At 39.4% G+C, this 20,673-nt stretch overlaps 2 protein-coding genes and 1 long non-coding RNA gene across 3 annotated transcripts; 2 read left to right on the top strand and 1 right to left on the bottom strand.

Annotated features, from left to right (window-relative positions):
* Window positions 1-544: 544 nt before the first annotated feature.
* sycp1 (synaptonemal complex protein 1) lies at window positions 545-9,443 on the top strand. The gene is made up of 33 exons (XM_078798716.1): window positions 545-707; window positions 771-922; window positions 1,033-1,105; window positions 1,180-1,220; window positions 1,294-1,458; window positions 1,522-1,589; window positions 1,658-1,731; window positions 1,814-1,872; window positions 2,688-2,754; window positions 2,822-2,895; window positions 3,775-3,883; window positions 4,592-4,686; window positions 4,796-4,990; window positions 5,186-5,290; window positions 5,372-5,488; window positions 5,559-5,663; window positions 5,757-5,860; window positions 5,936-6,053; window positions 6,140-6,210; window positions 6,339-6,423; window positions 6,523-6,585; window positions 6,664-6,726; window positions 7,223-7,285; window positions 7,367-7,483; window positions 7,586-7,696; window positions 7,781-7,873; window positions 7,977-8,042; window positions 8,118-8,204; window positions 8,295-8,381; window positions 8,738-8,809; window positions 8,879-8,985; window positions 9,076-9,142; window positions 9,265-9,443. The coding sequence occupies exons 2-33, from the start codon at window positions 812-814 to the stop codon at window positions 9,397-9,399; spliced, it is 2,967 nt and encodes a 988-aa protein (XP_078654842.1). The 5' UTR covers window positions 545-707; window positions 771-811; the 3' UTR covers window positions 9,400-9,443.
* A 2,337-nt stretch (window positions 9,444-11,780) lies between these two features.
* Window positions 11,781-18,308, bottom strand: slc5a8l (solute carrier family 5 member 8, like). The gene is made up of 15 exons (XM_058054580.2): window positions 17,512-18,308; window positions 17,267-17,332; window positions 17,037-17,088; window positions 15,700-15,767; window positions 15,403-15,557; window positions 15,045-15,185; window positions 14,830-14,959; window positions 14,624-14,712; window positions 13,941-14,053; window positions 13,380-13,447; window positions 13,208-13,294; window positions 12,928-13,115; window positions 12,643-12,752; window positions 12,480-12,565; window positions 11,781-12,390 (listed from the first exon to the last, which is right to left on the bottom strand). Exons 1-15 carry the CDS (start codon window positions 17,863-17,865, stop codon window positions 12,274-12,276), a joined length of 1,824 nt encoding a protein of 607 aa, XP_057910563.2. The 5' UTR covers window positions 17,866-18,308; the 3' UTR covers window positions 11,781-12,273.
* LOC144902063 (uncharacterized) lies at window positions 14,576-20,058 on the top strand. The gene is made up of 3 exons (XR_013630313.1): window positions 14,576-15,190; window positions 17,519-17,866; window positions 20,034-20,058. It is a non-coding gene; the product is annotated as an uncharacterized LOC144902063 (long non-coding RNA).
* Window positions 20,059-20,673: the final 615 nt, after the last annotated feature.

The raw sequence follows: 20,673 nt of genomic DNA on the forward strand, positions 1-20,673 counted from the left end.
TTATGCTCATTGGTAATTTATTTTGTGCAAACACAAGCAGGACACATTCTGCTGTTGATGCTGTGCATTGTGTCACGTGCCTCTTTACAACCAGAAGGGGGTGCTGTTCTGCCATATTTTTTTTTCAAAGTGCCATTTTATTTAAAGGTAAAACTGCATAATAAGCGACACTGTTCTGTGGTAACATCTTACTGCCGCAGATGGTCCTGAGCAACGCCAAATGCGGTATATATAATTTCACTCAGTTTTAAACTTCTATAACTGGTGATTTTTGTATCTGGCAACATTGGTGAACGTATTTATACTACGAGTCACTCATTTTGCACAGTGTTGACAACTGGATAGTTGTTAAATATACTAAGACGAACGCTGTATTGTGTGTATAAGTGTGCTCAGTTGACAGAATGGCCACAGGTGTGCGCCATACGTTAACGAGGAAAGTTAACTGACGTCCTCGTGCAAGCTAATACTGTAAGTATTGTATTTGTAAAGACGGTAGTTGCCATTTATAACCGACTTCGTGTCACGCTAATCACTGGTAAGGAATGAGTTAGAACGTCTTCGTTGAAATCTTCTCGGTGTTTTGTTGTTTTTTCTGTAAAGGGGCGCGAAAGCTCACCAAACGTTAGCGGGCCTGCAAACGAACCGTAGCACACTGCAAGCTAGCTAATTAACAGAGTCGTCGGTGCCATTTTGTTTTCTGTCAGGTAAGCGTCGTCTACATCGTTGCGAAGAACGCTCATGACAATTACGTGTATTCTTTTTATTAGTTTTTGCCTGAGAAGTGCATTCAGGCCGCCTTTTTTCAAAGATGGAAACAGACCGACGGTTCAACTTCAAGCTTCTGGTGCCACCCAGGGTGAATAACAACCAGGTGTCTGCTGTTAAACCCCAAGCAACTGTCGATAATGGAGCTGAACTGGTAAGTTAGCATATACTGTAGTTCTAAAACGCTAGCCGTTAGTGGCCATTTATCATAAATACAATCTCATGAAGCTTTGCATGTACTCCCACTGTACTGCTTTTCTTTAGGGACCCAGTAAATATTTTGCCAAGGACCAAAACAATAAAAATGTTGTTGCACCAACTCAACCAACCAGACAAGGTGATGTCAAGAAACATACATGTAAATAGGTTTAATGCACCACATATTAATTACTTATTTTCTTTCCTGAAAAGATTCCCTCAAGATGAAAGTGGCCCCAACAGAAAAAGAGGTGGCAATAGATATTTAACAGTCAACAATCTTGGATCACAAAAGGTAATTCAATTACATCTGTCATTGTTTCACAGACAGAATGCATTCCCGGGCTGCTTTATTCCAAAATATTTGACGAAGTGGAGAAAATCAAATGCTGGAAAGTCAAAGTCGACTGTGATGCTGTGCAAAGCGAGAGGAAACTTCAAGAGAACAAAAGAACAATTGACAGTCAGCGCAATGCAATTAAAGAGCTGCAGGTGTGTGTCTTTTCGCGCTAATACTTTTGGAGTCATAGTGTTGACTTTGTGTGTTCATTACAGTTTGAAAATGAAAGTCTCAGCATCAAGCTTGAAGAGCAGATAAGCGAAAATGAGGATTTGACAAACAAGTATGTTTTTGTTATTTGGATACACCGGGTTCTGTTTAAAATGGTGCTAATTGAATGTTTTAATGCAGAAACAAGGCAACCCGCAACCTGTGTAATATACTCAAGGAAACGTTTGAGCGGTCAGCTGATAAAATGCAAATACGTACGTGTCTTTGCTTCCCATGCACATTTCACAATCTCATTGATGTGCTACAGAAATTTACATTCAAATTTGTGTTTCATAGTTGAATGTGAAAGAGAGGAAACCCATCACCTCCTAATGGAAAATAGTAACAATGTTCAGGTATTTGTGTTTTATATTTGTCAAATTGTACAATGAATAAAATTTAAATTTTACAGTCATTTAATCCAGGGGCTCTCAAACTGGGGCCCACAAGCCCCATTTTTTCAAAAAAGGATTTCAGTTATGGCTTATGATTAAAACATGCATAACTATGAATAGAGACCACTAGATCAATAAAACAAACATTCTGAGCTCATAGTTCTCCTTTCCATTAGGGTTAGTGGATTTAAAACGTCAACATGACTGTGATGCACCAGGTAGTAAATCACGCAAGTGTGCAATTTTTGCTGCACAGTGGATAAATACTTAAGTCCATGCACTTCAACAAGTGGATGAGCTTAGAGAATATGAGGACAGTTATAGAGAACAATGTCGGAAGGCCAAAATGTATCATGTGTCTTCGGGCGGTCGAAAATGACTCCATGAAGCTAAGGCTTAATAAAATCATTACAGTGTTTACCTTTCTGCCAATAATTTTTATAAGAGGCTGTGAGAAATACTAATATCATCATTATGTTAAAGTTCAACTAATTAAGTATGCTTGAAACTGGTTTTAAAATTGGACTTAAATTTGGACTTTTTACTGTTAATTTTCTTTAACCTTTTGTAATTTGTTATTTGGATGAACATAATTTAATATGTTAAAGTTCATTTCTTTGAAACAGGTTTGAAGTATTTAGATTGAAATGGCAGATGTATTATTTTTTTAATCAACATGGACATGATCACAGGGTCCTTAGAACATCTCTTCTGTCAGGTTCCTATGGCCCTACAACGTTTGAAAATCCCTGATTTCAGTTATAATCTTTTTTTAGAAATTGATTGAAGCATTTGATTGCCTTCGCAGTCAAGCTGAAGCTGATCAGAAGGAGTTGCAGACAGGTTTGTGTAAACTTCTTTAATTTAGTTTAAACATTGACATACAAGTGTCCCGTTTTTCTATTTACAGTCAAAGAGGCCATGCTGCAATTTGAAGCGCTCAAAGAGGAATATCGTCAGGAATACGCCATGAAAGAAGAAGAAGTGAGTAACTGAAATACAAATTAAATTGTGTTCGCTCACATATGCGGAAGCAATAAATGGAGAGCACTTGCATGTGCTGGGGCGTGAGGAAGAGAGAGGAAAGGCTGACATTTTGGTTGACCGTTTATTTGTTTTCTCACACACTTTCACTTGCGTTTCTTATGTATTCTTCTTTTGCATTACCACGTTTTCTGTCACTTCACAAGATTATAATAAACCCAGAGGCAATATGAATTAAAAATCAGTGGCAAAAGGTCACATTATTTGCTAGTTGCTGAGCCGTTCTTTCAAATGGCTGCTTTGAGCAGGGGAGAAAGTTTCAATACCTAATTGATACCACATTCATATGCTGAGAAATTTGCATATTGTCCCTCAAAAGTTGTCTCGCAAGAACAGGGCAACCTGAAGCCAATTAAACTATGAACTCTGCCATCGCTTCTTTGAATGACTAAACAGTAAAATGAAAGTGCAGGCAAGATTGGAGCTCTAAAGTAAGGGCTTCAAGCACACTATACCCCTTCCTGTCAAACCTACCTTTATATTCCCAGTGTCACTAGGCAGGTGCTTTTTTCCATCCATAGTCCAGCAACTGTGGCAGTGTTATGCCCAAGAAGAAACTGTAGTGATTCTACATTGGATCAAACTTGATTTGGTCAAATGTTAGGTCATATGCGGCTCAAAACATGACTATGTATGACCTCTGTCAAAACATGTGATAATAGTGTCTATTTTGGACTGCTTCAGACTTGCTCAGATAAATTAAAAAGTCTGTCCCTTATTTTGTCATTGTAGTTTCCTTAAAAGTAATGTTCAAATATTGTGAGATGAGATGAGTGTATCGTGTTGCCCATATCCTACAACTATCTGATTGCTTCTCAGGTGTTGACATTGAAGACGACTCTTCACGATAAAGAAGGTGAACTCGAAAAGGTCAAGCGTTGCCTCAGTGATGCTCAAGATCAATACAAACTACTTCAAGAGGCAACAAGTAAGATATGATACAGTTAAGCACAAAATGAATGTTGTCAATGTTCAGTTGATTTTGAAGCCATATCAAATATAGCCTACATTCCTGATCAAAATTGTAAGACCACTTAAAAATTGCAAGAGTCTACATTTTGCACTGTTGGATATAGATTTTTTTGACATGAAGTCGTATGACATGTCATGCATGTTGGAATGTAGGAAGCCATCAGGACCATCAAGGTTAAATTTCAATTCCAAAACGTAGTTTTGTGGCATTCAGACATTTATGTTCTTAAAACTCTTCCACCATCTGATGGTTGTTTGACTGCACTCTGCACCAAAAACAACCTTCATTTAGCCCAAGGATCGTCCCGTGTCTTGATGGATAGCCAATCGGATCATCTAGGTCAAGCCTGGTGACCATAAGCCTTTGGTATACCACATGTATCCATTATATCCACATTTTTGCCAAAAGTTGGGCTTTGGCAGCGGTCTTACACTTTTGATCATGTGTTGAACAACCTATTTCACTTGAGTAGTTTTTTTTTTTGCAATAAAATGCATATTCTAATATTTTTTTCTAATATCATTTTGGGGGGCCTTTTTTGTTGTTGTTACTCGTTCTTTTTGCATTTTGAAGCTTGACTTGCAACCCTCTTAAGATAATGGTTTGATATTTTTTCAACTCGTCTTAAAATTTGGATCAGTACTGTATTCCAAACTTTTGCAGATCAACAGAGTGAAGATCTCAAAAATTCCAAAATGGAGCAGGAGTCCCTTTTGAAAAAACTGCAGTCTGCAGAGCAGTGCTGTAAAGAAAGTGAGGTGAGTTCAATTACTGGTCTGTTTAGTTTTCCAGGCCTTTCCGTTCAACATTGATTTTTTAATAATCTGTAATGTCTGCTTTCACTGTAACATGTTTCCTCTGTCGAAGACAAATCGGCAAGCCATCGCTGCCATGCTGAAAGAGAGCAAAGAGGAATATGCACAGGTTGTCAGCAGCAAAGATGTTAGCTTGCAGGAGCTCTGCAGGGTTAAAAACGAACAAGCTGAGAAGCTTGTGCTAGTTCAGGCGACCGTTCTGGGACTGCAGAATGCATTAGCCTTTGAGGAGCAGAGGTATAAACTCTAAAATTCACAACATTGTCAAAACGCTGTCAAGTTTCTCCTCAATAGTGATTTTGGTCCTCAACCAATTCATGTTAAAGGTTGAAGGAATGTGAAGCAAAGCTTATGACAAACAACAAGGAACTGGAAAGGAATAAATTACTTTTAAGTGAGTTTGATTATGTGATATTATGAATTCAATGCTTGATTTATTCAGAAAACAAAAAGGAGTGGAAGTAAAATATTTATTTACTTGACAGCAGAGACCAAAGAGCAAAATGCAAGAAAAGAGGAGCAGATGAGAATCCTTGAAAGTGAATTGGTGATTTTGACTTTTCTACGCTTGTTTCAGTTTTTGCATTCCCAGTACCAGTTTTACTAGATGTGTTATTTGCATTTTTAGGACAAAAGCATGACATCTATGGAGCTCATGAGAGGAAGAAACGATGTTCTTGAGGTTACAGTTAACCAACTCCAAATTGAACTTTCAGCAAAAGCCAAAACAGCCCAACTCAGCATGGTGACACACATCAGTCCTCTCAGAATAAATATTTTACAACCTTGCCATGACTGAGCTTTCTTCAATCCAGAGTGAAGCAGAGAGTACATTTGCAGAAAACGAGCAACTGAGGAAAGCTTGTGAAGCTGCTGAAAAGGCAGAAGAAACTTCAATGAAGAAGTGCAGCGAAATGGAGGTTTTGACATCAATTTAATAGAAATTGTAAGAAATAAAACCCCTTGATTGTATAAGAGTTGCTGTACATAGCTCTGTTTTTTCTTCTTCTCAGAGCCAGTTAAATGAGCTAAAGGAACAATTGTTCAATGAAATTAAGAAAACCGAAGAGTGTAACATTGTATTGCTGCAACTCAAGGAAGAACTTGTACAGTATCAGTGAGTTGAAAAATAACATTATGTACTGTATCTATTGTATTGTTCATGACTAATATGTGATGTGCCACATTTTAGGGCCAAGTACGAAAAGCTGCTGTCTAACATGAATGAAACTCAGAACGAGAAGAAGGCTGTTCAGCAGCAGCTTGAGAGCAGCTCTTCTGATGTGAAAGCTATGGAGGCAAACCTGAAGGTCTGAGCATTGCTGCACAAGGTTTAAGTTTACACTTATGTAAACTGTTGGGTCCATCTATTAATAAAGAGCATTTTGACTGGCAGGTTAGCGAGGAGAAAGCCGTGAAGCTCACAAAGCATGTTCAGAGACTGGAAGGGGAAAACCAACAATTAAGGTCAGGTTGGATTATTCAGACTTAACAGTATGTGACATGGCAATAAAAAGCCAGAAATCGAAAAAGTTAATCCATTGATACTGGCTGTACTGATGGCACTCTGTATGATTTATTAATTTTTTAAATAGAGAGGAAGTACTCGCTATTCCAGCCCTAATCAAAGGGCAATGTGAAGAAAAATGTATAATGTTGCAGAAGAACATGGACGACAACGTAAGCATGCCAGCCAAAGCCCAACCACTAGTTATCAGAAACGCCCCCCCCCCCCATGATTGCTGAGTTTAATGTGTCCATCCCATTTTCTTTGTGTAGTATGAGCATATACAGAAGAAAGTTACAAAAACAGAAAGCCAAGTTAAAGCTGCAGAAACAAAGGTGAAAAGAAATACATGAGTGTTAGTTTAATGTTAATTTTCTCACTATATGGAACTAATAACATTGTTTGGTTTGTAGCTCTCTAATCTAAAGAAGAAAATTGGAACTAACCGCAGAGCCCAAGGCGAATACCAGAAAGAGGTTGGTGGTGTAAGAAATAAGTTGATCATACATGCAAGTCAATCCTCCCCCCACCATAACACATACTGGCGGGACGCCCTCCACCCCCTTATTGTGGACATACAACAGAAGTAATTTAAGGATATCTTACATATAGAACAAGTCTCAACTTGTTCTTTGAATAAACAAACGAAATAACCACCAAAGGTGCGCTGTTTTGTCAAGCTGATAATGTGGACATCTCCCCTGGTGCGCCGTCACACGCATCTCAGCACAGTCCACTCTACCAAATTGGCTGCGCACATTGGTGCACTGTGTGGGGTGCGCCACATTCAGCCACCCTGTGCCACTATGTGCTGTGCCATGAATTAGAACCCATTACTGTATGTAGTCCGTTACATTGGGTGTGCATGTGCCATAACACACCCTCAAGGTCCCACCGCTCCTCCAAAGCCATAAACCATGGGAAAACACTGGAGAGTATTATTTTTTCTTGCTGCACACTTGTGTATTTCAGATAAAAATGCTAAAGAAGCAAATGGCAAAAGAGATTGAGAAATCTAGTCAACTTGAAAATAAGGTATGCTGTTTTCCTCTTGTTGTTATGGCATGCAGTGAAAGTAAAGTCTAGTTTAATTCATATGGGCCTTTTGCCTACTAGGTAAGCAATCTGCATAAAGAGTCACAGAACCTCAAAAGACAGCATCAGGAAAAGCATCAGAAGCTCCTTCAAGATTTAAAATCAACATCATCAGTTGCGGCAGACCTTGACAACGAGGTTTTTATTTTAATTAATGTAGTATGATATAAGCTAATCCATCATTCCTTCAGTCTTATAGGTCTCTATACCCCCCCCCCGCCCCACCTAACACACACACAGATACTACATCTCAGATCAGCAACAGCTGAGGCCATCAAGAGCAAAGAGGACGCAGAACTCAAGTGTCAACACAAGACAGCAGATATGGTCGCACTGATGGAAAAACACAAAGTACATTTTGTTTTCCAGAGGTGTACCCTTTAAACTATACTATGACTGCCCATTCGAACACATGCTTGACTTTGTCCTCCGTAGAGCCAGTATGATCGCATGGTGGAAGAAAAGGATGCAGAGCTCGACATGACAAAGAAGAGAGAGATGGAGGCAGTTGCTTGCAGGAAGTCACTGGTATGAAGACTGCAAATTGTTACTTCACAAAGCTCACACTAGTCCTAACACACACTTCATACAGTTTCTACTATTTGAAGATTTGTTACATTCTTGTAAATAGGAGATGGATGTCTCCAAGCTTAAGATTGAAAATGCTCAATTAAAGAAGCAGCTGATGACAGAAAAGGTAAGGATTATTTTTGCTTTTGTTTTACAATTTAAAGTTATTATACTTATTATACCTTTACATTTTTGATGACAGGGTAACTTTCAAAAGGATTTAAGTGATCTGAGAAAAGAATTGTCATCACTCAAGTTCTCTCGGCTGTCAGAAGAAAAGAGCAGGAAGGTACATCATGTAGCAAATCCATGAACAACCACCATGGTGCGGTCTATATATTTTCTGAGATCTGTGAAACTTTCATTGGGATCTTTTCAGTCCAGTGCCTTCAACACAAATGAAGGGAGATGTGCGGACACACCAAGAAGCGGCTCTTCAAACATAAATGTGTTTGACTACTCCAAGGTCTGTACAACTCGCTCTCTGCAAAGATGATGGACAGTAAATGATTGAAACTCTGAAATACTGAAGAATACGGTTTGTGTAGGCAGTGATTTAAATGACATGACATTGAGTGATGAAAGTGTATGAATTTTTGATTTGGCTTTTCTTGCAACATTTGATGTTAGGTAATGCAACACTGGATTTATTGGAACATATCACGGCACAGCACCACAAAACAAAGTGGAAATCCTAGATCTGTAATGTAAAATGATCATACACTGATTCCTTTTTTAGTACTTACCCTGTTGATAGTTACATTGATCCTCTTAGCAGTATTGAAGACTTGACATTGCATTTGTTTTAAATATATGCTTTAGGAAATGTGCTGCGAGGACTTGACTGCCCCAGGACATGCAGCAAGCAGAGTTAGCAGAACATCAAAGATCAAAGTAGGTAATGGTAGATTTTGTATGTTTCCAAAATGCTTGATGTCAGTATGCTGATGTATATTTCCACAGACCTACAGAATACGGACGCCCCCTAGTGCCAACAAGCTAAGAAACTTGGAGAAGAAAGCCATTGAGCTGGAGCAGAAGTCTGACAGCTCTGATCCAAACAGCCTTTGGTTATGTATTTTTATTATTATTTCACAATGGCTTTGCCAATGACAGCAGTAGGTCAGGAGAAGCATTAATTTGGCTTTGTGATCTGGACAGACTTTGACAAGCACTTCAGAAGCCTGTTTTCCTGGTCGCCTCTCTAAATGTAACTTGTTCAAAAAGGTAAAAAAAAAAAAAAGTAAGCATAATGCAGTTTTATGAATTAGTTAAACTATGAAAACGCTGAAAAAATAATGTTGTCTTAATTTTTTAAACATTACTACATTTTTTTGTTTCATCTCGAGAGCCCCACTGCTCAGAAGTCACCAGGAAGCACTCTGAAGTTAGCAGCCATGAAGAGGATGCGAGACGCCGGTTGGACCGCCGTTGTTGGCTGCAACAAAAAGAAGAAAATGGCTAATGAAAAAATATTTGCATAAGTAACACTTTTGCTCATCCTAATTAGAAAAAGCGGCAATATGTCACAATTAACTTTAATGCGTTAATGTGATAGTGTCACAGTAGTAAGAAAAGTAGATGTAGTGTATGGGTAGTCGTAGAAGTGTAGCATTAATATATATAGTTTAGTAGTATTGGTGCTGATTGTAGTAGTGCCAGTGTATGACTCCAATAGTAGTCATCAATTTTGCACAAGGTGATATTAGTGTATCAGTAGTTGTGGTAGAGTATTTTTAACTACAGGGCTTGTTGGTATAGTTATGGTTTAATGTTTACGTGCACTTTCATATTTTTGACAATAAAATGTAAAAGCAATGTTCATATTATTTTATAGTCTAATCTTTAATACGAAATGTATTGGGTGAATTCCTGCAATTTTCAGAATTGTTTGTAAAAAAAAAAAAAAACGTCAGAACTGAAATTGGTCAGTAGCCGAGTGGTTAGCATGTCACCAGTGGCGAGATCAGGAAGATCTGAGTTCAGTTCTCCGCTCGGCCATCTCTGTGTGGAGTTTGCGTGTTCTCCCTGTGCATGCGTGGGTTTTCTCCAGGTACTCCGCTTTCCTCCCACATTCCAAAAACATGCTATGTTAATTGGCAACTCCAAATTGTCCATAGGTTTGAATGTGAGTGTGAATGGTTGTTTGTCTATATGTGCCCTGTGATTGGCTGGCGACCAGTTCAAGGTGTACCCCTGCCTCTCGCCCAAGGACAGCTGGGATAAGCTCCAGCATACCCCCGCGACCCTAATGAGAATAAGCAGCATAGAGAATGGATGGATGGAAATTGGTCATAATGGGATTCTCGTTCGCAGTGTGGTTGGAGTTCTGTTGTCACAGACTGGATAAACTGGATAACCATCATAAGAAATAATAACCAGTGTGTCGCTGTCTGCTCAGAATGCATCTGCTGGCAGAGTAAGTCATCTATTCAACATCTATCAACAAAGTTGAACATTTGTATTCGCTTTCAATGTGATTTCTGTAGCAGTGTCATAGAAGTTAATTAAGTACTCGAATCTACTATCGGCATTTTCCTTTTTGAGGAGTTCCAAATCTGTTGGCAGCAAAGAGAGGCAATTAGAGGCAATATATCATTCAAGTTAAACATCTACGCCAGAGCTATACTTTGAGTGGTTGTATTGCTTCTGACAGACAGGTTTGCAGCTGTAATTATATAACAGGTGGTTCTGTAGCCAACTGTTGTCTGGCCTCCTACCGTGCCAATAAAAGTTGAATAGGTGCTCTACTCATCACTGACTTTAAGATAGATTAAGATATGATTTTATATTTCATAGTGGATTTATCATAAGTATTGACTGAAGAAACTGCTGTAATCTTAGTTCCTGGATTGAGTTTAATATAAACTTGTCATTACAAATGAAGTTCTCAGACAGGCTTTAGTCTTCCTGTTAGAAGGAAGTGGAGATATCCACTTCCTCCTTCCTTGGAATGGGCACCTGGCCTCTACTGTCATGCTCTACCGTCTTATTGGCAGTGGGCGGGTCAAAGCTTTACACACTTTGCCTATTGTGTGTTGCCAAGGAGATGAGCAACTCAGGTGTGACTCGGATGAAATATGAACCTGTTTACAGTGCAACACATCTTGAATACAAAACATTTATTCAGAGGAACATTTGAATTTGAACAATTTGCTAATAAAGAATACACAAAATAGGTGACAAATACAACTTACTGTGCAATAACATTTAACAATATAGTCATAAAATACAATTTTAAACATGACTATAAAACATGGTCAGCAGCAGCAGTAATCAAACAAACATGGTGCCAGTGTCGTTAATATTGTGCGTTTGTTGTCATACCAACAGTGGGTACGATTTGAGGACGTCTAGCAGTGAGTTAGTAGATTCATCACAAGAATTTGACCCCAGTGAAGTCTATATTTGTCAATAACATTACATTTGATTTTAATAGATTACAAACTGTCTTATGTGCATGAACATAGGCTAAACAAAGCTCCCACAATAGGGTCCCCTTTCCTATTTGTGCTAAATACATCTCATAGGTACCATGTGCTGATTTCATCTTGGAGGAGCTCTGTCTAAACTTTTTCCACCAAGAGCCACAAAGTGAAAATAAAAGGATATGTATATATATATTTAAAGAAAATGTTTTGTTTTATTACAATTTTTGCCAGCTGCTTACACCCAAAAAGTGGATGCTTAGACCAAAGCTTCAAAACCAAAAAGCCTTGTAACAATAGCTAAAACGCAATGTGACAATAGCTTAACACACTTTCTGCACTTTGCTTGTAATTCTTAACACAGTTGTTGCAGAGCATTGCACACAGTTTCCTCCATTACACAATGAAGGACAAAATACCTTTGTATCATTGGGAAAACACACACATCCGGGACTTGTGATGACAATTGCGATTGGTAAACCGCAATGCGGGCCATGTCCTCTGGACAGAAATCCTTCCACTGTAAATACTTCTGTAAAGTACTGTAAGGAGGTTTTGCTAAATACTGTAACTTTCAGCTGTTTGGGACAAATAAATACAAATATTTTGAGTGTTTTGTATATAACCCGTCAGTCTGTTGCTGCTGATTCTACATTGTGTTTCAAAATCATTCATGTGTGTATGCTTTTGTTGCTAGAATGGGTTTTGATTGCTGCGTTTCATTTTGACAGAACTGTGAAGTTTTGTGTCTTATGTTGCTTATGTGTGAGTTTTGATACAGCGAGCCAAATTTTGCAAAATATGTGTAAGTAATCGGCAAAAACTTTATCAACATTTCAGCTGCTTTCAGCTGCTTCTCTTTACATTTGCTCTCTTATTCCCATTTTATTTCTACAATGTGCTGTAAGCCACACTTTGGACACCCTTGTCTTAAAGTTTGGTCGCTTTCACAACATCTTCCATCACCCAGTCATGGTGTGAAAATCCTGACTTGTTGGCTTCCGTGTGTTTCCACTGTACTGAATCCTTCTCTGTTTTCTCAGATGCCTGTAGTGGGTTGAAAGGGCCGTGGATAGGTAAGATACCCCTGCTTTTTTATTTTGAATCATTTTATTTAAAAAAAAAAAAAAACCTACCTGTGATTTTCTGTTCCATCTGAAACAAATCAAGTCACTTTTCCTCACAAAGAGATTAGAATTCAGCTTCTTTTGCTTGCAGCCACCTGAAAACAAATGTGACTTATTGTTTTCTCTCATGTTGTATAAGGTTTTGTGGTGGCGGTAAATGGATAGTCCTTACCTGTGATCGCGCTCACCAAGAGTCCGCTCACGACTGTGGTCAGTACGCCCAGCAGAGAGATGTAGAGGTAGGACAGAGAGTAGAACGAGTCTGCTAAAGGAGGCCTAACTCTGGTAAACACACAGGAATTTATAATTTATCATTTGTACTGTATGGTGAGGTGAGCATATTGTGATGACCCAAAACCAAGACACTCAGTCATATGAAGTAAAATATTGTTTATAATAAAATATTACGACCCAGTTTTCAGCTTAAGAAAACCTTGCATGATCTTTCATGACTCACTCAGGTTGCAGGGTAACCGGACTGGTCCAGGGAACTGCTGTTGTCGTGTTATACTGGTGTGTGCTGTTGCAGCCCAAAGTGCTAAGTGGCAGGGGGTTTGTCTTGGCAGTTGTTGGAGGGTAAATCTGTCCTCCGATCCCCACCCACAGAGTCAAGACCAGGCTGAGGATCACTCCTGAAATGCCTCCCTGCAGAGCCAACAGGTTAGCGGTGAAATAGTTTGTGCTTGTGGCCTCTTTGTTGTTATAGCAGGTCAGCGCACGTTCCACTTCATACTCACTATGGAGTTAGCTGTGCGGAAAAGCATGCCTAATAGATACAGCCCAAGAAGAGGTCCGCTGATCATGCCAAATATGGAGAAAGCTGCCTGTGCACAGAAAACTATTCAGGACGTGTGTTTCTAACTATTACACTCTTAGAGTCAGTGTGTGGGGCGTGCTAGTCGGGTTTACCTGCAGAACACTTCCCATCAATGAAGCAACGCCAGCCATCCCGATACACAGAGCGCCAAAGAATACACCTTGTCAAGAAAACAGTGGATTTCAGTGAAGCATTGTTGTATTTGTACTGCAGTATTTTCACAGTCAAAGGGATTAAACATATTGACTTAAATAGGTTAAACCTAATGAGGAATGATGCGGTTGATACACCCATCTTACATAATGTATACATCAACATAAAGAGCTGAATGTTTCCTGTCAGCTGTCCAACACATACCTTGCACAATTGCATGTCCCAGCCTGTGCTAGTTTACTCAGAATAGCCTCCAAAGATGACATAAGATTGTGTCATTGTACAACATGTCAGTTAATGACAGGTAACAGGTAACATACTTTTGTTGCTATAGGTTACGAATGGAACTTTGAACATAGTAAGTCAGCATTTATGTAATGCAACTAATGACGTATGGACGTGTGGTTTATAGTCTAGTCTTTTGTATATGTGTTTAAAAACAATATTAGGTTACATACAGTATTTTTGGTATCAAGAACCGTTATGGTATCTAGACTTACTTAGGCCCATGTTCATCCATGTCTTCTGCTTCTGTGTCAGGTTTTTGCAAACGGGAAGAATGAAGTCTTCCACAGTGACGGCCACAAGGGCGTTAATGCTAGAAGACACTGTGCTGCAAAACATAAAAATATGTTAATTCATTCATTTTCTACCGCTTTTCCTCACGAGCGTTGCAGGGGTTGCTGGAGCCTATCCCAGCTGTCTTTGGGCGAGAGACGGGGTACATACTGGACTGGTCACCAGCCAATCACAGGGCACATATTCACACTCAAATTCATATTTGGAGTCGCCAATTAACCTAGCATGTTTTTGGAATGTAGGAGGAAACCGGAGTACCCGGAGAAAAACCACGCATGCACGGGGAGAACATGCAAACTTCACACAGAGAGATCGCAGAGTGTGGAATTGAACCCTGGTCTCCTAGCTGTGAGGTCTGCGCACTAACCACTCGACCGCCGTGCATCCCCATAAAAAAATTAAATGTCTTTAAAATGTTCGGTTACATTATCTAGTGAGAGGCTATGCACCACCACAACGATAATAAGATAATTGTTATTGTTAAATTACTACCTTTCTGACTGTGCCAATCAGGTTTTAACTAGCGGTGGCTAGTGGTGGTGCAGTATTAGTTTACCTCATGTTGTGAGCATTCATTGTCTAAGGAAATGCATTAATAACTCACCTCAGGGTCCCACTGTATGCAGCAGCTACAAACAAACCAGGGATTCCTGGATAGGCTGCCAAAATGTCCATGACAAGGTAAGGAAGTAACTGGTTTTCACAAAGACAATTCAGTAAATAACATGTTCATTCATCATTATTAAATTCACAGGTGAAAAGTGACTGCAGAGTCACTGATTGAGTTGTTACATTTGCAACTGGGGTTACCTGGTCTGTGGTGTTCACATCACCATTTGTAAACGGGTCACAGTTCTTGTAAATGGAGTACATGGCGAATCCGGACAACATAGCCAGAGTCACAGTCACCCACAGGCCCACCATGTTTACATACAAAGACCTTAGGGGTGGAAAGTCAGCTATCATAAAGCTATTGCATAATGATGATAATGTGCTGCATTTGATGCGCTTGCAGGAATCCTCACATCTTGGCATGGCCCAGTGTTTTGCAGGAGATGTAGCGCTGCACCTGGGACTGGTTGATGGCGTAGATTGACGCCCACATCATGCTTCCACCAATTGTGATGGTCCAGAAAGTATGTCGCTTCAGTGGATCGGGGTCAAAGCTACAGTAAGTCCGATATCAAACAATAAATAAATAAAAGCATTTAGTTGTGACTGAGCTAAGATTTAAGTATACATATAAACAAAATATTTTCATCAACTCACCATTTGTATACCAAATATAATATCACAAGTGTGTATAAGCTTAACTGTGTATATACTGTACTGTATGATGCCCCTCCCTCCTTTCATCAAAAACCCAACAAGCTGTGGGCTTACTCGAACGCCTGTAGCCTGCCTCCCTGCCTGGCATCTTCCCAAATGTTGGCCAGGCCCCCCTGCAGCACAGCCCCTCTCGCTATTACAGCCACGAAACCCGTCAGCATGATCACCATTTGGAGCACGTCGGTCCAAATGACTGCTTTCAGGCCGCCCTACAGACAACACGAGCAAAAAGGTAGTTTGAGTCCAAACCCATTTGAACACATACAGTATTATAAAATAAGGTTCCAAGATATAAAACATACAGTACATTGTTTTGCTAGGGTATTAAATATGTGATTGTGTTTTACCAACCAAAGTGCAGTAGATGATACACACTGCCCCCGTAGCCACCAGCACTCCCCACAGGTCAAGTCCGGTGACTGAATCATAAGAAAGGCACACAACACTTCCTTAGTTTGGGATTATGTCATTAAGTCAGTAAGAAACTATTTAGTCACCACTCTCTGTGCTATTTCCTGTTACTTCCTTGTGTGTCTACATTGTGCAGGTAGTACCCTCCCACAGTTTTGTGAAGTATTATATTCATTGTATCTACTTCTCCACTTATCTCTCTCGTCACTTGGCTCTGGGAAATAGTTCCCATCCTCATTACTGTGGCTGCCTCGCCTTACTTCAAGCCTTCCAGCATTCCTCACCTTCCTATCTCACCTCCATTCCCATTTTACTGTAAAATTCACCTTGTTGCTTCGCCTGTCCCTCCCTCCTTGCTTTTGTGCATACACCTCCTGTAAGCGTCGCCTACCATTTTTCTACATTCCAGATTTTTCCTGCGGTAAACACATTTCTTTGTTATGTCAAGAAGATGTTATTACTAATACCGATATCAACCGATACAGATAAAAGCAGCAGCCAGTGATGTGCAGTGAGGTTCACGGCTGGTGAGGCACTAACTCCTTTGGTGTTTTTTTATGTTAATACATATGTTAAAACTTGCTCATTAAGGTGATAACAAAACAAAGAAGACCCTTCAGGTTGACGAGAGTACTGCAGTGCCTCGGAGTATGACATTCCTACATTTCTATGTTTTTATTGATGAGCAATAATAAAGATTTTACACTTACATTAAAGACATAACTCAAGCTATAAAAAGTAATGGTGTAAAGTAATCTCTCTTTTATTGCAGTTAATGACTTCCAAACCTGTTTATGACCTTCTAAATATGTTTTTTTTTAACATTATTAGATCTCATTAGACATGACCCTTCTAGTCAGTCACCCCTTACACTTGCATCACCCAATATAGTAGACATAATCAGAGCAAATATGCCATTTAAGAGATATATAAGACTGAGCTGAGTGGTATGCAGTTCAGAGCAAAAATGGGAGGACTTTTTGCCCAGGGTGGAAGATTTTTGAACACCCCTGATTTAGGTGGAGCTGCATTATGCACACAAAGTAGAAAGTATATATAACATATATAAAAATGCATAAAACTTTGTATAAACGCCACACAACGGACATCCTGAACTAATCATCGTGCATCAATATTATCAGCAGAAAAAAATATAATATCTCATTTTTATGCCAATTTATGCCATCCCTAGTCATGATCTGAATATATTCTACCTTTGTTGGAAATGGACTTTCTGAAATAAAATTGCTTCAAAATGTTTTGCTTGGCTGACTTACTTTGATTTAGTGCAAGAGCTGGAGCGTAGATGACCAAGCCGGTATACAGGGCCTGATAAAAGAGTGTGCCATTAGTTGATTGGATGTAAACAAAGCCAACTCGCCATTCACATTCATGGAGGATGACATCTGCCATTAAAGCAGCAGGGGAAAAAAGAGATGCTGTTTGTCATGTTTTTTTCCAATCTAAATTCTAAAATCCCAGAAGAGGTCAATTTTAAGTTACTGACCGTTTGTGAGATGTACACTGAAGTCCCAATTATTCGAATGGGCCGGCTGAAACGCAACTCCAGGTACTAGAAATGAAAGGAAATCATCTTAAAGCATTTAGGACAGTTCATCCATCCACATGATTTATCACTACTTAATACTACATTTACAGACAGCAAATGCTTTGTTGTATTATTGTGACCAAGCAGTAATATGAGTTTAGTGTTTTTTTTAATTGAGGTGACAATGTTCCGACATCTTTTACCTCATAGGCACTGGTGATCTGCAGTCTGTAAAAAAGGGGCACAAAAATCTCAGCAGTGAGAGTGGACATGATGGCGTGGGAGAAGGCAAACAACCAGAAGGACGCCCCATATAAGTATGCCTCGGCTGGTGTGCCAATGACGGTGATGCCGGACATGAAGCTGGCTGTTAGCGACATCGCCACCGGTACCGCTGTCATCTGCCGCCCGCCCAATAAGAACTCTTCACTGCTGGTTTCCTTGCGACCTCGGATGGCCTGGAAAAGGCCAATGGCTGCCGCTCCAAGGATTGTCCCGGCAAACACCACATAGTCCCACACGGCGAAGGTGGCCACTGGACCACCTGTACCAACCATGGTGAGTTCAAGCAGAGAAGGTACTGTGTGCGTTACACTTGGAGCTGCAGGCGGTTGTACTTGGGGAATATCTCACAATAGTCCAGCTGTGCATGAAAAAGTGTTATAAGACAACCACACTTGCATTAAGAACAAAATCAAAACAAAATATTGTATTCCCATTTGGTTTCCAGTCACGGTAAGGTGGCCAGCAGTGCCTCACACAGACGCCGGTCTGCCTAATCAGCAGCCAACCTACTCCACCTGAAGTCTTCCTAAGACTATAAAGATCATTTCCCTTTGTTAATAATCTATCAAGGACACCCGAGTGCTGTGGTCAGCTGTCATCTCAACGCATTGTAAAAATACGTTATTGCTCTGCACTGTCCTGATACAGCCTCTTTACAGAACGCCTCATTGAGACATTTCCTGGAGTGGTCAATGAACAGCTTTAGCTTGCTTACAACAGGGTGGTTATCTAAGAAGGCAGGGCTAGCTTCTACTGCTGGCCATCACATGTCGCTCATGATTAAATATCACTCCTTTAGTCATGTTAGACCTTGAATCATCTCTCAAATTATGTTTAGTGGAGCATTTCTTTGCATTTTTCCCCGAACAGGAGAAAATGTGGTAAAAATTGCAAGTGTAACAGTGAAAAGGAGCTTTGTGTCATTACAACATGAATTGCATGCACCATGTGTGCGGTATTTGTTGAGGGTGGTGTTTTTATGGGTGATTTAATTCAATTGACTTTTAATGAGCTGATCAGGTCATGTTTTTTTTTAACTTCAACCCCCACCTGTTAATGTTTGTTGACTGACGGGCTGGGTTGCCATGTGCAGCATATACTAATATTGACAATCATATGTTTGTCCATGTTTATCATCACAGAACTATACAAAAACATGCCCTCCTATGTTTATGATTGGGCTTAACTGGACAGTAAAGTAACAGTTTTAAAACAAGCACATGCGCTTGTGGGTACGAACAATCACACATTATCTTTGTCAAGGAGACTTTGACTATCCTCGCCAATCATTAAACAAACTGACAGATAAGGGAGATTTAAGAGATTATAAGAAAGATTTTGTGTTTATGATTTGTGAGCGTAAATGTTCCCTGGTATAATTTAAGACCACCTTGTGGACGGTTTACCATACTGTTTTGTTTACTGTTGAGGAAAATGTCTGTTAGCGCTGGTGGAGAGAAGAAATAAACTGCAGATGGGTATTCTGCAGAAGCATCTGCCGCAAATGTCCCTTCGAAGGACAGGACTGAATCATAGCTATACATACACTATCAGGACTTTTATCTTTTATCAGGTGTGAGGACACATCCCAGGTTAATCAGAACCTGTTCACATGGAAACGCCTTTGGAGAAACTTGTTTTGGAGACAGAGGGGCTCAAACCACAAGCGGAGAGTCACAACACAGCATAGGTTCTTCTGCTAGGGGTTAAATCTGGTTGAATTAGCACATTAGTAGAAATACTGTATTTGCTCATATCAATTGACCTCATGCTAAAATATAAGATTTCCATCACTATTCCCCCTTTGATCATGTAAATGATCATAAAACCTGTTAAAAACACAATTATATGACAGACACGTAATAATCAGAATCAGAAATGGTTTATTGCCAAGTATGATCAAACACATACTAGGAAAAAAATGAAAATACAAAACATACAGAATAAACAGTGTAAATATATGTACAGTCTGTTTTTTGTTTGTTATTCCGGAAGTACAGTCTGATTGTTTTTCCTGAGAGTCCAAATTGAGCGTTAATGTAATGCATATAGTGAGTCATCATCAGCATCCTATCCTTGTCAGGTTAAGATACATCTTCACAAAAACATCTTAGAAAACGCATGTCATTAAAGATATTGCTTTTTTGTATATCTCAACAGAGCAAGCAGAAAGAAAAGAAGCAGGAGAAAATATTACCAAAAAAAAAGACGGTTCAGTTCAGCGGTTCTCTCTGCTCTAGGAGATACTGTCACCATTACAGCTACTATCTATGTATATGGAATATGTTCAGAATGGTGCCTCTATTTCTAAGTTAAAAACATTTTTTAAACATTTCACAAATGTTACAGAGACAGGGCAATGCATGAGGTTAGTTTTCAGTGGGTCATGTTTGTGATGTGCGGGAAAAATTGGGGAAAATTGCTTTTGCTTCCTTCTCAGCCGATGATGGTGATGATAGGAATGGGGGATATCGATGGATCGGAAAGGGGCAATGATGCTGAAGAAGGTTGCAGTGGATCTGCTGTATGTGCAGATACTTTCAGCGAATCATATCTTGATTTACACCAAAATAATCAAGTAAGTCAAGTGTATTTATATCACCCTTAATCACAAAAGAGTCTCAAAGGGCTTTACAAGTTGACAACAATAATTCTACATATTTTGGATCAGTCTTTGATATTTTGTAAAGCCTGTTGGAAACGTGTCCTGTATTTTCCTCGTGGTCTGACCATTGACTAAGCACAAATGGCAAATGGTTATCTTTTACAATGTAAAAAAATGCATCAAAAAAATTATTGGGTCCATATAGTAATCCAGACCACTTCTAAACTTCAATCAGTTCTTTTAGTTCCATTTTTTTTTTCATCCAAATTCATGCCAAACTATTAAAGTTATTTAGCAGAGATAATGATAACAGACTCATTGAGTACTTGAACGATTGAAAAACTGCAGTAAGTGTGCTTTGACATCCAGTACTATTCTATTTTGGTCACTCCATTAGACTAGAAGAGGAGCGTCCAATTTCTCTTCTTTTCCCCTAACAGCATTCCTTGCACAACCTTTGCTTATTGTAGTAATA

Source organism: Doryrhamphus excisus, linkage group LG18, assembly GCF_037039965.1.
Source record: "Doryrhamphus excisus strain RoL-2023G ecotype Guam linkage group LG18, RoL_Dexc_Guam_v1.1, whole genome shotgun sequence".
NCBI classification, from domain to species: domain Eukaryota; kingdom Metazoa; phylum Chordata; class Actinopteri; order Syngnathiformes; family Syngnathidae; genus Doryrhamphus; species Doryrhamphus excisus.